Here is a 13,819-nt window from a genome sequence, read left to right as displayed (position 1 = left end):
CCTTTATGTATGTTACTAACCTTTCATCATTCAAATGATTAAGTACCAAAGAACCACAAATCAATTGGTTTTACATACTTGCATTATGGATAGAAAAAAGCCAAACACTATAAAGGATTTAGTAATTTGTATTACTGTTTCATGAGTCTTTATTTTATTACATTGTTCCACACTCCATTATTATTTGTATTTCATTCAAAGCATAAAAGAATGCAATCAGCAAAATAAAAGGACCTCTCATGCTTCTCCAGTTGTCACTTATCTAATCTTTCTCTCTTATCTTTTACTCCCTTCACATCCTCTGCACTTGTTCCTCTTTACTCACTGTCAAGTCTATATCCTCCCCTCGCTCTCAGGACGTCTCCTGATCTGGGGCTTGTGTGTGAGCTTCCAGTGCCAGCGACAGCCTGTGCAGCGCCCCCTGGTGCTGTGGGAGCTCCTCACACACGCGGTGCAGGATGGTGCTGGTGGCGTGCACACGCTCCTTCTGGCTCTGCAGAGCGGTGCCAACGGATTCACTGGTGGACAAGGCTTTGTAGCTGCCCTGACACACGCCCTGCAGCTTCTTGGTGCGGCTCTGTAGAGCAACAAGGTGGGCTAGGTTCTGGAGGGAGGATATATTATAAAAGTGAGTGTGGATTTGCTTTTGTGCTTTCACTTGTTAGAACATTTACAACACTGACCACAGAAGGTGGAAAACCCACGAGCAGTTATTTCAGGTATTCTTGTTGTGTGGGAGTGGCTTCTGTAAGTGGAAACTGTGATGCTCTAATGAGTACTTCCCAGGCCATGTCTATAGGGCCGAGAAAAATGATTCAATGAACATTCTCACCACGCCTCTCTCAGAGCTGTTCAACAATTACTGGCAGACGAGTGATATTTTTGTGCATGTGTCACTTCTGAATCGAGACACGTACCAGCAATTATTTACTACTTAACTAAACTTACTTGGCTTAAACAATGTACTTTAATTAGATTTCAAGACAGTGAAGAGCCAGTCACACACACCATGTAGGTACAGAACACACCAGTGTAATGTGCAAATATTAGGACATTTTTCAAACTTCAAAGCACAATTATAATATATTCACATAGTAGCATGTATTCATGTGTTATAAAGGCAGTACACCGTACAGTATGAGCCCCTTACCCTGTCTTTTGTGTCCTGGAGATTTCCAAAGTCAGGATCAAGGGCGTAACTGGTCCCGCAGAGTTCTATGAGCTGCTGCTTCTGCTGTGCGAGCCTGTCGCTCAGACTCTCCTGGCTCTTCTGTAGCTCCCTGATCACCTGCTCACACTCTACCACATGCTGCAGACGTACATACTTCATATAAGACAATTGTGCAACGTGCTTCAGGTATGTATGCATAAATGGACAAATCCACGTCCCCTACCTTGTGTGTGTCCTGGATCTTGCGGTGCAGGCCCTGTGTGACGCGGTTCACCTCGCCCTTAGTGTTTTGTTTGTGGGAGCTGTGGACAATGGCCTCCCTGCGCAGGACGATGGTCTCCCTTCTCTCCACGGTTGCTTCACTCTCCCTCAACAGTCGCTCCTGCTGCTTCATCAGCTGGTTAAGTCGCACCTGCACAGACACGCACGTTTAATGAATTGAGTCCACAGGTATTAAAACAAGCTGTAAAAACATTAAATACAGGAATACAAATCATTAACGAGGCGGTTTTCAATCTGTAACTATGCTACTTTCTCTGTGTGTGCTGTGTTCCTATTGTTGTTGCAACTAACTAGCAAAGATACATATTTGGGGGGAAAAACCATTAAGATTTTGAGAGAGCTTGAGAGTATTTTTTGTATGAAAGGTGTAGCATGTGTGGTATAATATCCAAATGTCTAACCTCTAGCATAGAGCCTTTTTCTTTCCGTCAAGAAAACCCCCTCTGTAATTTTACTGCCTTTACGTATGTACAGTACGCGTATGTACACACAAAGGCAAACAGCAGATGATAACTCAATATTTCTGTTTACATTTTCTTTGTATAATCATACTGTGTGCAATGTAATTACCTCCATACGGTGTATCTCAGCCTTCATCATCTGAATGTCTCCCTGGCCCACCTCAAAGTCCACAGCTGAACGGGTCTCTTTTATAAGCTGGGTCTTCTTCTCCCATAGCATTATCTGCCGCCTGACACACAAACACACACATAGTTAAGAAAATGCACACAACAAAGGACGGATGTAAAAAACAGTACCCCAAATGTGTGTTATATTCAGTTATAGGGATAGTTCAGATTTTTTTAAGTTGCATGAGGTACTTATCTGTACTCTGTGTATTACCTACAGTACATGGCACTTGGCACGTCTCTAGTTAGAATAAGCAGGAAAGCTAAACAAAGCAATGTACTGCTGTGGACACGGTCAGTAGCAAAGCATATTTTGGACAGTAAGAAGAAAGGCACAACTACAAAGGTTAATAGCAGTTTCAAGTGTATGCTACATTTAGAAAATGTTACTGCTTTCCTTGCAAAGGGACAGCCCTTTCCAACAGTAAACTGAAGCGATTATATCCAACCATGTTCTCCTCAAAGCCACAGGACTCCATTGACAAAAACACTTCTTTTACCTTGCAGAACAAATGAGTTGCTGGTCTACCGCTGCCTCAATCAGTAAGTTTGTTTGTGTTATTGTGTAACTTTAGTGAGGCTGAACTAACCCTTATAAACACCAAACTGAAATAGATTATTGAGGTGGGCCTCTCTTTTAGGTTTCAAAGATACTTTTTGCTGCTGACCCAGGACACAGCAGTACATTCCTTTGCTCCTCTGCCAGTACGTCTGTCTGCTTCTCAAGTACATCATACAACCCTACTTAAAAAAATACGATCCCTTTAATATAGAGTGAAAAAAATTACAAAACCAGACTCATGTGAGCTGTCATCAACTGAGTGATTTCATTCCAATACATTTAGGTATTAAATATTGGAAAACAATTGTCTTGATATTTATGAATATACTCAAATACCCTAGAGGTTACTGTTTTCTAAGCGGTAATTTAAAATTAGCTGCTATATATTTTTGTGAAATAAAACAAAAGGGAATACAATTTTATCATGCTGTTTGCAGTAGGACATAAAAATATAAACACATCTTAAACAAACACAAAATGAATACGTGACTGACTCAGCCTCCACCAGACTGTTGAGGAGTCTCTCTTTTTCCTCCCGGGTCTTCTCGTGTTTCATATGCATCTGGATAGCCTCTCGCTCTGCCTCCTAAACACATGATATCGCATTAAATTATCATTTACTCATAGAAATGTATGAAAAGAACAAAAAAAAAGATAAATGAAACAATCAAAGCCGTGCCTTAAGTCTGTGGAGGAAATCTGTCTCCATCAATGCATGCTCCTGCTCCAGTGCCTGGCTGAGCTGTCCGTTCTTGCTCAGCAGGGTATTGAGCTTCAGCAGGTCTCCTCTCAGTATCTTCACATTCTTGTCCAGCTCCCTCTCCTCACGGTGCTCTACTTCAATCTGACCTGGTGGGTTTGGAGTTGGTTTAATAGCAGCTCATGTACTAGTGCACGGGGAAGGTTACAGCACACACTGTGGATTGTTTTACTATAAAAAAGGTTTAGTTAGAGATGTCAGACTGATGTTGTTAGACACAGACAACTTTACAAATAGTTACATTCTCAGACAAGTTGTTTAGCAGCTCATGATCACTAGTAGCCTACATATTATTTCCTGACAACTGACTTTGACTGACTGATATGGACCTGTGTACCTATTTGTTCATGTAAGTGCTTCTTTATAACTATATTACATACTCTCCAAGCATATTTTCTTCTGCTGCATGCCAGTGTACTCCGTCTGCAGTTTGAGCATGTCCTTGCTGTTGGCCTCTATCTCTTGGGTCAGTCCTACTAGAGTCCCCTGCCGTCTCATCCAGCGCTGCTGGTCACTCTTGATATTCGCTGCCAGCTTGTCAATCTGAGCCATTAGTGCCTCTATCTCGATTTGCAAAGGACTCAGGTCCTCAGTCTGGGAATGGAGACACACAAATCACAAAGGCAGCATGTGATTTTATGTCTGATTGTTGGGATAGAAACTGATGAATTATATCCCACAGAAAAAAACCGACGACAAGAAAACCGACAACCCCCAAAACATCTCACCCCAGTTCTGGCTGCAATTTGCTGGATCTTTCTGTGATAGTTGCCGATGGTAGCCTGCTTCTTCCCAATGAGTGTACCAAAGGAAGAAATCTTAGTCTGCTGGCATGTCAGTAACTTGCTGTTCTTTGCAATCTCCTCATCGAGGGCCTCCTGGGTGAGTGTCAGGCTGTCCAGATGTTGGCTGACCTCGCTGCTTTCCACTCCCACCACCACTACATCATTCTCCAACTGCCACAACTGAGAGATCTAAAAGGAAGGAAAATGTTTGTAAATGAAGATCTAAACTAAGCTTTACATATTCAATTATATGATAATGTTCAGGAAAATATTATTGCCTATGTGTATTTGGAAAGACTCTATTGAAAGAGACTTTGGTGGAAAGATATTTCATGTCAGAGTGTGATGAAAAGCACCTTTGGACTTAACGATGGTCAACCTTCTTACTATGCTTTCCTATGGCCTGAAACAATCTGGGGTCTGCAACATTTTGATATGATGTGCCTTTTTTTATTTTCTTGTTAATCAGTATGCCATATCAACATTAAGGTTAACATTAAGTTTTATTATGACACCGCATCACAGTGCAACGTGCATATCAACATTTTCTACCATTGTTTTTTTTCTCATAATCAGGACATTGTAAATATATATGAGAGCATTTTACAAGAAGGCTGACATCCTTATGAGATCGTCCACATCTGAGTTGAAATCATTGACCCTACCACCTTCCAATCTTTTTCATCAGTAATAAATTTAGCAAATTGTGTAAATCTCATCTTTACCTTCTGCTTCTTGAGACTGGCTATTCTGCTGGTGAGCCGTTGGGAGAACTTGGCAGCCTTGTTGTGGGTGAGCTTCTGCTGGATGTGGGTCATGATCTTCTCCTCCGACTCCAGACGCAAAGCGCTCTCTTTCTCCAACTGTCTCCTCTGATCGTTCACTTCAACACGGTGGGAGCTGATGTCCTAGATGCAGGAAAATAAATGGTGAGCCGAATGGTTTCAGAAGGAAATAAAAGGTAGGAAGACATTGGAACTAGACACATCTCTGGACAAATCAGGTGCAGAGCTGTCAAAACAGAAGACTTTGTCCTCTAGCTACCTTAGAGAGCCTGGCGAGGGTGCGCTCTGTCTCCCTCAGAGTGCGGAGGCAGGTGCTGTAGTGGGCCTGCAGAGCCTCTTGCTGGGCCTGCTTCTGACTGATCAGCTTTTTGGATGTGGCACCGTCCATCTGGGACCAGTTCAGCTGCATAGTTAGTGTCTCATTTTGCTCCTGCTCTTCAGTGATTGATCTCTTGTAACCTTCAATCTGTCTGTCCAGCAAAATCACCTGGTGCTCAACGGTGCTGATGGAAACAAGAGCAGCAGTAAGGAATAAATTGATGCATGCTTTCATTTTATTACTGTCCGTTTTAATCTCAGGTTAATATTCTGTATCCTACAAATATTGAGCCTTATGCAGGAAGTTATACGAGAACTAGTTTCCTCTTATTTTTGTTCGTATCCACGATTTGTCCTTATTTTGTTAGTGCCCATTGATTTATGGGATTCATCAATGTCTTTTATTTTTCTGGTCTTCTCTTAGGTAAGAGAACATTAATGAGGGCATACTTACCGAGATAAGAAAAAAAAACATCTTCTTGTCACAGTCCACAAATTTTTTCTCCAACACAAGGAAAGATGAGTTTGAATTTCAGGGAGAACTTAAAAGAAAAAATTAGGAGGAACACGGATATCATATTATTAAATTCAGAGTAAAGCAATTATAATGATTGGATTATCAAATTCATGGGCTACAGAATACAAAATTATTGGTCCATTGATCTCAATTACGACTATAAAACCCTTGGATAATATTGCATCAGAATAGCTCACAGGCTGTTCATTGATGTTTTTATTTTCCTGTAACACCAGTACTGATGCTCTTTAAAATCATGTTTACTTTAAGTGCTTTTAAGATTTTTTTGTATCTGAATTTAACGATTACTGAGCTTCTTTTTCTTCTTTCAACCATTTTTTGGTGGCATCCTTCCAATACCTGGGCATGTGTCATAGTATTTGCACGCTTGCCTTCTATTGTTTAGGCAGTATTACCTATGCTGATAAAAGACACACGGCACCATTTTATGAAGTAGGATTCATCATTCATCACACCTGGGTTGGAGCAGATTTGGATGGTTAAGAAAGTGTGGGGCATTTGGAGTTGACTTTTTCAATTTTTTCTCTTCACCCAAAAGTGAGAGAAAACATAATGGAAATTTAGGAGATTTTTTGCTGCATGAGGCCCATTGTTTTTTATTTTATACACACATCTGCATATATTTTTGATATAGCGTGAAAAGTAGGAGCTACGGCAAACCAACAATCTATCAGTGCAGACTGACACCATCCCCAAGATGATGCCTATGTAGCATGTCTCCTGCAGGGACAAGTTGTTTCCTACATGTTTGTTCGGAATGCATTAGGACATTTGAAGTGTATCTGTAGCCTTTTCATATTCATCCTTTCCTTGCCCTCATTCTCACCGCACAGCCTCTTGCATCGCGTTGAAGGCCTCATCTCGTCTCCTCATGCCCACGAGGCTGCTGCTCCACTGATGCAGCAGCTGTTTACGCGCCATCACCAGAGACTCCATCTCCATCTCAGCCTGCACACAAACACAAACATGAGTGGAAATGTGTTGTGACTAATATTATATACATATATATCATACATATATATCAGCAACACTCATAGAACACAAGATTTATTTCGACCAAACCAGTTTCTGATTGTTGTAACAGTAGAAAGACTAACCATGATGTGTTTGGTGAGATTTCGTTTGATTTTTGTCGAGTTTGAATGAAGTGTGTTTTACAATGAGTTAAGGTGTAAGAGAGAAACTTTAACTCAGATGGTGTACAAATGAAGCAGGAGAGATCAGCTTTCTCTGTCAATATAACACTTACTGTTTTCTATTTATTCATTGGACTTAATTTGCTATCAGCTTTGACATCCACATAAAGGGTGGCAATATTTTACCTTTTATTCTTTATCTACAGATTATTTTCAGAGTGTAGGAAAGTGCATTGCTATTGCTAGATAATCATTAAGTCAAGTCATTAACTCTGATTGTAATGTGATGTAATGTTCTGATAGCTTAGTTTTTAAAGTCAATAGAAAGGAGAGAACAGGCTTAATGTGCTGTGATTGTAATGGTATACAGAGGTTACAGAAAAAAAAACAATAGACGCTGTGGGATAGAGGCGAGGAGGGGATTAGAGGGCATTAACATTCCTTTATTTCATGACGTAGATTAGTCCTAAACCAGGGGTCTCAAACTCAATTTGGCTTGGGGCCACTGCTGGTATTGTCGTCTCATAGGAGGGCCACTTCAACGTTCAAGCACTACAAGAAAGCGCAATATTTTTGAAAATTTACTTTTTTATTTCCATGTTTTTAATAACTTATTGAAACATTGCACTGAACCAACACATACAATCCCTGAATACATTTGTGCTTTATTCTATTTCTTGCCAGAGACCTGGCAGCGCTTCTGCTCACACAGCTGAGCAACATTTGCCCTGATCAAGGTTACAGTAGAAACTCTGAGTACAGCTTCAACATGGGCATCACTAAGTACTTGCATTTATTAAAGTTCATAGTCAAGAAAAGTTTTTCACACAGATACGTGCTTCCAAAAAGGCACATTACCCGACTGAACATTTTTGACAGCTCAGGGAAGGATGGAAGTAATTCTCTCATGAATTGTCCAGTCATGTCTGCTTTTCCCTGTGCCTCTCTGAATTTAGCTTTTAGATCACTGTTGCACTGCAAGTCAATAAGTTCCATTTGCAACATACTTGGGACACTCTCCACATCAGCTGAGAAGGGGTCAGCAAACAGCTGGAAAGTGTCACAGCGTGCCTTGAAGTCAGCAAAACGCTGATCAAACTCCTGCAGAAGGTTTTCACTAGCACAGGCATATTCACCACCACTGAAGGCTGTGCCCTCCTCCACGAGAGACCTGCATGTTGTGAAATGGCTGAGATATTTTACAGAAAGCTGAGTTTTCCACAATTTCAGTTTAGCGGAGAAGGCTTTCACATTTTCATAAGCTGCAGTGATAAGCTGACCAGGGCCCTGGAGCTTCAGGTTAAGGATGTTCAGCTCCTGTGTTAAGTACACTAGGAATGCAAGGTCCATAACCCACCCTGGATCATCAGGTTCAGGAACATCCATTCTGTCATCTTCCATGAATTTCTTCACTTCTGCTCTTAAGTCAAAAAATCTCTTCAGGACACTACTAAATGATGTGCTTTTACTAAAGTAAAGTACATCACCATATGTTGTAAAAAGGCCCTGAACTGGCGGTGCTGTAAACTCCTGGACCTGATGTAACTGATACATCTCAGGACAACAGACATGACATGCTGCACAGTGCCTGTTGGTGTACGATGCAGTGCAGAACGACTGCTGGATCTGCATTTTCCTCTAACTTTCTTTGAACCAGCGCTACCAGTCGGTCATAGACGGGGCTCCATCCGTGGTAATGCCCACCAGTCTGTTCGCACAGCTCCTGAAATATATCCTTGGCTGTGGTTCGGCCGTGCATTGGACACAAACTCAGCAGCTCTTCTGCTTTATCGGGGGCTGTTATTGCCGACGGACAGGTGTCGGTATGTGACTGCAGACCACATTAGGCTACATTATTTTCTTACTTTTCTTTTATCTCGCCGCGTACGCATCACTTTGATTTATTTTGTCAGAGAGAGACATATATACGTATAATGTCCCGCTGGGCAGCAACTTAAAAAACTTTTTTTTGGAGGTGTTGTGAACGCAGCGCGCTGGGACGAATGTCCGCGTTTGCCTCATAGAAACGAGGCAGCCAGCCAGACACGGAAGAAAACTCTCCATGGCAACGCTGCTGTAACTGTCACTCATTGAGAAACGTTTCTCTGCTTGCATCAAGCCCGGTCGATGTCCCGCCCCCGAGAGCCATATACCCCACCGTGATTGGTAGGTTCGTTCAGCTCCGCACACAACACTGTAAAGTGCCATTCATATAAAACTCGCGGGCCGCACTAACATTAAACTTTCATATTAAGGTGGGGGCCACAAAATATCGTCTAGCGGGCCGCAATTGGCCCGCGGGCCGCGAGTTTGAGACCCCTGTCCTAAACGGTCAACTCTATCTCAGAATTGGCCTTGCAAGATTCAAACTGATTGAAAACAGTAGATGGCTTTTTTTAGTAATTTTAAACCATGAAAAAGCATTTATCTTATCAATTTTGTAAGAAATGTCAATATTAACCCCAGTGTTGATGTGTTTAATCACAGTCCAGTCATATCATTTAGTGTATACCTTATGTCATAATATAGTTACCTCAGAGTGCGCCTCTTTGGCTGCCTGTGTCTCCTCTGCTTGAGCATTGGCCTGGGCTTCATACATGGCTATCTGCTGTGTCAGCTTCTCCATGTCCTTTGTTAGACACTCCACATATAAATCCTGATGACACGGGAGTATTTTCAATCAATAACAGTTAATTAATCGATGATAATAACTAATACAATCAAGACTCTGAAAGATCTGCAAGTGTCTGCCCACCTGCTTTAATTTCTGATCTTCAGCCTGGTTCTTCTCAGCTCCCGCTTTGTGTCTGGTATTCTTCATGGCTTTGACATTTGAGCGCAGATCTTCACTGACTTCTTGTGTGAAGGTAAGATGCAGCATCAGGTCGTCTGTCTCCGCCTGTAACTGGGACACTATGGAGAAGATACACAGGAGTCTACAATAACACAATGGAAACATGGACTGAGACTGATGCCGTCTTGCTGTTGCTGAAATAAAAATGTATATCAAATGGACCAAACTACTGTCTGCTTTCAATACAAACTGTACAGCTCAACCACCTTACCTATGTTTCTGAAATTTTTACTGTGTTATAACAAGGATGAAGCTTCAATTCAAATAACATTAGCTTAACTGCTGAATCCTTTGCAAAAAAAAATGTAAACCTGAAATGTAGACCTAATTTGATTTAAGATATTTTATAGTTTAAGAATTTAATCAAGCTTTATATTGCAATTTAAACTGAAGCAAAGTCTAATTATGATAGATCCAAATCTAGACCCATGTGTTTCAATCAACATGGATTCTACAAAGACAATCAATTTCTGCAGCTGTATCACTTTTCATAGATTGAGGTACCATCATAAGCAAAGAAAGTGAAGTTACAATAGACTCAAACTCTATACTCTTGGGTGTGTGTATACTTCTTTGTCTGAACATGGCTGCACAGACAAATGCCTGTTGTTGACTAGGATGCGTTAGAGGATAAACACAAAGGCAAGGCCACCAAATGGCAAATCAGTCTCACCATTGGCTTGGGCTTTGCTGTTTTGGCTAGTTATCCTGGAATACTGGCTCTTCATAGCCTCCAGCTGATCTTGTGCCTGTTGATGTTTGGCTTCAGCCTGTGCCTTAGTATGATGACGGTCATCCAGTCTGGTCTGGAGTCTGGCCAACTGCTCCTGGACCCTGAACATCTCAACACCTATCTCCAGTATGAGGTTGTCATCTGCCCTCTCCATTGCCAGCTGGAGCAGTCAGAGAGAGAGAGCACAGACAGGAATCAGATAACCAATCATCATGTCTATCATTCTATCAGACACTATGTCACCCTGATTCCTTTAGTCATGGAAACACTCTTGGTTGAAGACAATTCGCTCCAGTTATCGATATTTGGAACCACATGTTCAATACCAGCTGCGACAGCAATGTTGGTATTGTCTTTTTTTAAGCGTGTCATCATGGCAAAAAAGTCCTTAAAACACCTACTGTAGTGGGAACTGCCACAGAAGAGGTTTTGAGTACTTTGCCAGATGTATGATCTATATTTCTGTGGACAGATTTTGTCACAGCAATAGTGTAACAACGGTGGAAGATGCAGTCACAACCTTTAAAAATCTGTAATTGAGATCCAAATAAAGACTGACTTCGAAGAGATGGATGTGGTCCAAGCAAGGGGGCCGGATGTATTGGGTGGTAGGAAGTATATACTGACAGAAAATAAGAAAAGAAGCCAACCTTTTCCTTCATTCCCAGGTTGATCCTTTCCAGCTGCTTGCTGAGCTGGCTGCTCAGAGCAGCTTGTTGCCTTCTGACCAGGGGCTGCCAAAAGATTAAACATGGCATCAAGGACATGACAGTGGGGTAGATATCTAGTATAATGTTTAGGTTTTTACTCACTGTACTACAGATGTATAAAAACTATGAGCAGATTCAACTCAGGGCAACATTAACATAGCTTTAGAGAGCTGTGCTGCTGATACATGAGCACACTGTTTAATTATTGGAAAGCACAAACTAGCTTTTAAGTGGTACCAATGGACCGAATACACCAATATACTAGACCCACAGGTGAGACACCATTATTCTCTTTAAGGGGCAGTAGGGCAAAATCTATTCAACTAATAATTAGTGATTGAATTAATATTGAAGGAGAAGTTAACAGACATGTTCAGAGTCCAGAACAATGAATTCGTCGGCCTCTTCCTCCTCTTCCTCCTCTTCCTCGACCTCCGGCAGTGTCCCTTGATCTTCCATGTCTTCTGATATGTTAAGGTTTGAGAGGTGAAGCGTTAACGGCACTTGAGCTGCATTTTCTTGCACTAAAATACACAAAAATAAAACAAATTCTTTAAAGTTGAATCTTGAAGATCTCTGTTTGGTTCCCTTTGGCGGTACCTCTGCTTATGAAAGGCAATTGGACATAGTATCTAAAGGATTATTTTATATTTTCTTATGTTGAGGCTTAAAGTTAAACATAATTGAGGGAGTGGCAACTTTGAGTGAAAGGTGGGTGCCAGCTCAGGTCGCTAGCTACTAGCTGTCTGCTCTGCTGCATCATCTGGGCCTACCTCAGCTCCTACAAAGATCCACCTCTGCCTATTCTTGGATTACCCAGGGTTAGGCTGTGTTGTCACTGCCGAGATGGCTGGAGCCACCAACATTGATTTTTACAACAGCTCCTCACAAACCTGTTAGTGACGTTGCGGAGACTGCAGTCATATTTTACATGGAAGTGTAAATAAATGGAATACCGACCCAGAATTATCGACTTCCGATAATTCTTCCTGCTGCGGCATGCAATTTTTCCAGGTAATGTCAACAGAGACAACCAGTTGGTAATGCTGTACTGCAAATGCAAGTCCTGTCATCAGTGGGCCATAGGCTTAAACACCACTGTGTTACCTCATTTAGTAATAGATTGTGACGTAATAGACATTCATTGAAATTAAAATCTTTGATATTATTACTTTAACCAATGGGCAAATTCAAATGTGAAAATATATAAATATTGCTCAGTAATACAAAACTTGTAATTATGTTCTTGGAAGTATTTTTGTATCTGTCTTCTAAGTATATTTTCTGTTTCTCTCCATGTACTGACCCATGTCCTTGTTGTTTTTCTTTTTTTTTTAATGCAAATGTCTTTAGGAACAAGGAAATTAATAAAGGTGCTGTAATCTTACGACACAGTATATTTTCCTTGGACAATAAAGTTTCCTGTATCATATTTACATTTATTAAAAGATAGACATGGTTCTTTGAAGTCATGAATCCTAAGCAAACCAGCTTAAATGAGCAGTCTTACCCTACTTAACGTATGTAAATGGACCTGATTTAAGTGCTTCACTTGGCAATTTAATTCCCCTCAGGATTATATATATATATTGTATTTAACAGTGCTATGCTGTGTAATACTGTGATGCTTTGTACTTAACAGTAAATTACAAACAGGTAAAGTGACTGACCTGAATTTGTGGCTGCAGGTGAGTAGTCATCTGCACCACTGTGGTCAGGGTGAAGCTGGAGGGACGGGTCATCGGGCTCTGGTCCTGACGGATTCTGTGATCCACACTGGAACGCAGAGAGAAAGCACATGTAAAGGTCCTTGACACTGATGAACTAGACAGCGTGTGGTGTTAGACACACATTACATGGACACATTTTAGACTTTTACAGGAACTGGCAATTGCTATTCCATAGGATTAACATATTATGCAACAGTATAATAGGCTTGAGCTCATTGTTAAGGTATATAATGTGCACCCAATAAAAAAGACTACAAGTGCAACATCACACCTGGACAAACTATGAAATAAAAATCCCCATCTCTTCACAAGAAGTTGATAAAGGAGAAACAGGTGAACATTGAAACACTAAAGCAAAACGTAGCTCGACTCCGACATATATCCTACCTCTTGAGCAGGTGGGACGGTCGCCTCACAGTCCTCTGATGCTTTGTCACTTCCATCCTCAGTCTGGTTGGAGCTTTCTCCCCTCACCTCCTCCTCCCCTCCCTCCTCACCGCCCTCTCCTCCAGCGCTCTGCATTGGACCTGTGATGAAGAACAAGGGGTCAGAACATGGCCAACAAAAATATAGTAAATATAACATTAGTTTTTAATAAAACAATATAATAAAATATGGTAAATATAACATTAGTTTTTAATACAATATGGTAAATATAACATTATTTTTTAATAAAACAATATAATAAAATATGGTAAATATAACATTAGTTTTTAATAAAACAATATAATAAAATATGGTAAATATAACATTAGTTTTTAATAAAACAATATAATAAAATATGGTAAATATAACATTAGTTTTTAATAAAACAATATAATAAAAT

At 40.8% G+C, this 13,819-nt stretch overlaps 1 protein-coding gene across 1 annotated transcript; it reads right to left on the bottom strand.

Moving 5' to 3' along the window:
- Positions 1-352: 352 nt before the first annotated feature.
- On the bottom strand, positions 353-13,515 carry ccdc40 (coiled-coil domain containing 40). Its single transcript, XM_054603830.1, has 18 exons — positions 13,381-13,515; positions 12,934-13,039; positions 11,633-11,787; positions 11,204-11,287; positions 10,494-10,713; positions 9,722-9,879; positions 9,500-9,622; positions 6,657-6,778; positions 5,234-5,477; positions 4,915-5,097; positions 4,133-4,378; positions 3,785-3,998; positions 3,324-3,493; positions 3,139-3,230; positions 2,024-2,144; positions 1,395-1,583; positions 1,151-1,309; positions 353-604 (listed from the first exon to the last, which is right to left on the bottom strand). The coding sequence occupies exons 1-18, from the start codon at positions 13,513-13,515 to the stop codon at positions 353-355; spliced, it is 2,973 nt and encodes a 990-aa protein (XP_054459805.1).
- Positions 13,516-13,819: the final 304 nt, after the last annotated feature.

This window comes from Anoplopoma fimbria, chromosome 9 (assembly GCF_027596085.1).
Source record: "Anoplopoma fimbria isolate UVic2021 breed Golden Eagle Sablefish chromosome 9, Afim_UVic_2022, whole genome shotgun sequence".
Lineage (NCBI taxonomy): Eukaryota > Metazoa > Chordata > Actinopteri > Perciformes > Anoplopomatidae > Anoplopoma > Anoplopoma fimbria.
The sequence above is the reverse complement of the archived record's forward strand: the minus strand, read 5'-3'. Positions and strand labels throughout refer to the sequence as shown.

Excerpts from the sequence above, each read along its gene's own strand:
- ccdc40 (XM_054603830.1), bottom strand. The coding sequence starts at position 13,515 with ATGCAGAGCGCTGGAGGAGAGGGCGGTGAGGAGGGAGGGGAGGAGGAG. Across the intron at positions 11,288-11,632 it reads TTGTTCTGGACTCTGAACAT|CCCCTGGTCAGAAGGCAACA; the intron begins GTCTGTTAACTT and ends ATCTTTTGGCAG. Across the intron at positions 3,494-3,784 it reads GAAGAAAATATGCTTGGAGA|GTCAGATTGAAGTAGAGCAC; the intron begins GTATGTAATATA and ends CAAACCCACCAG.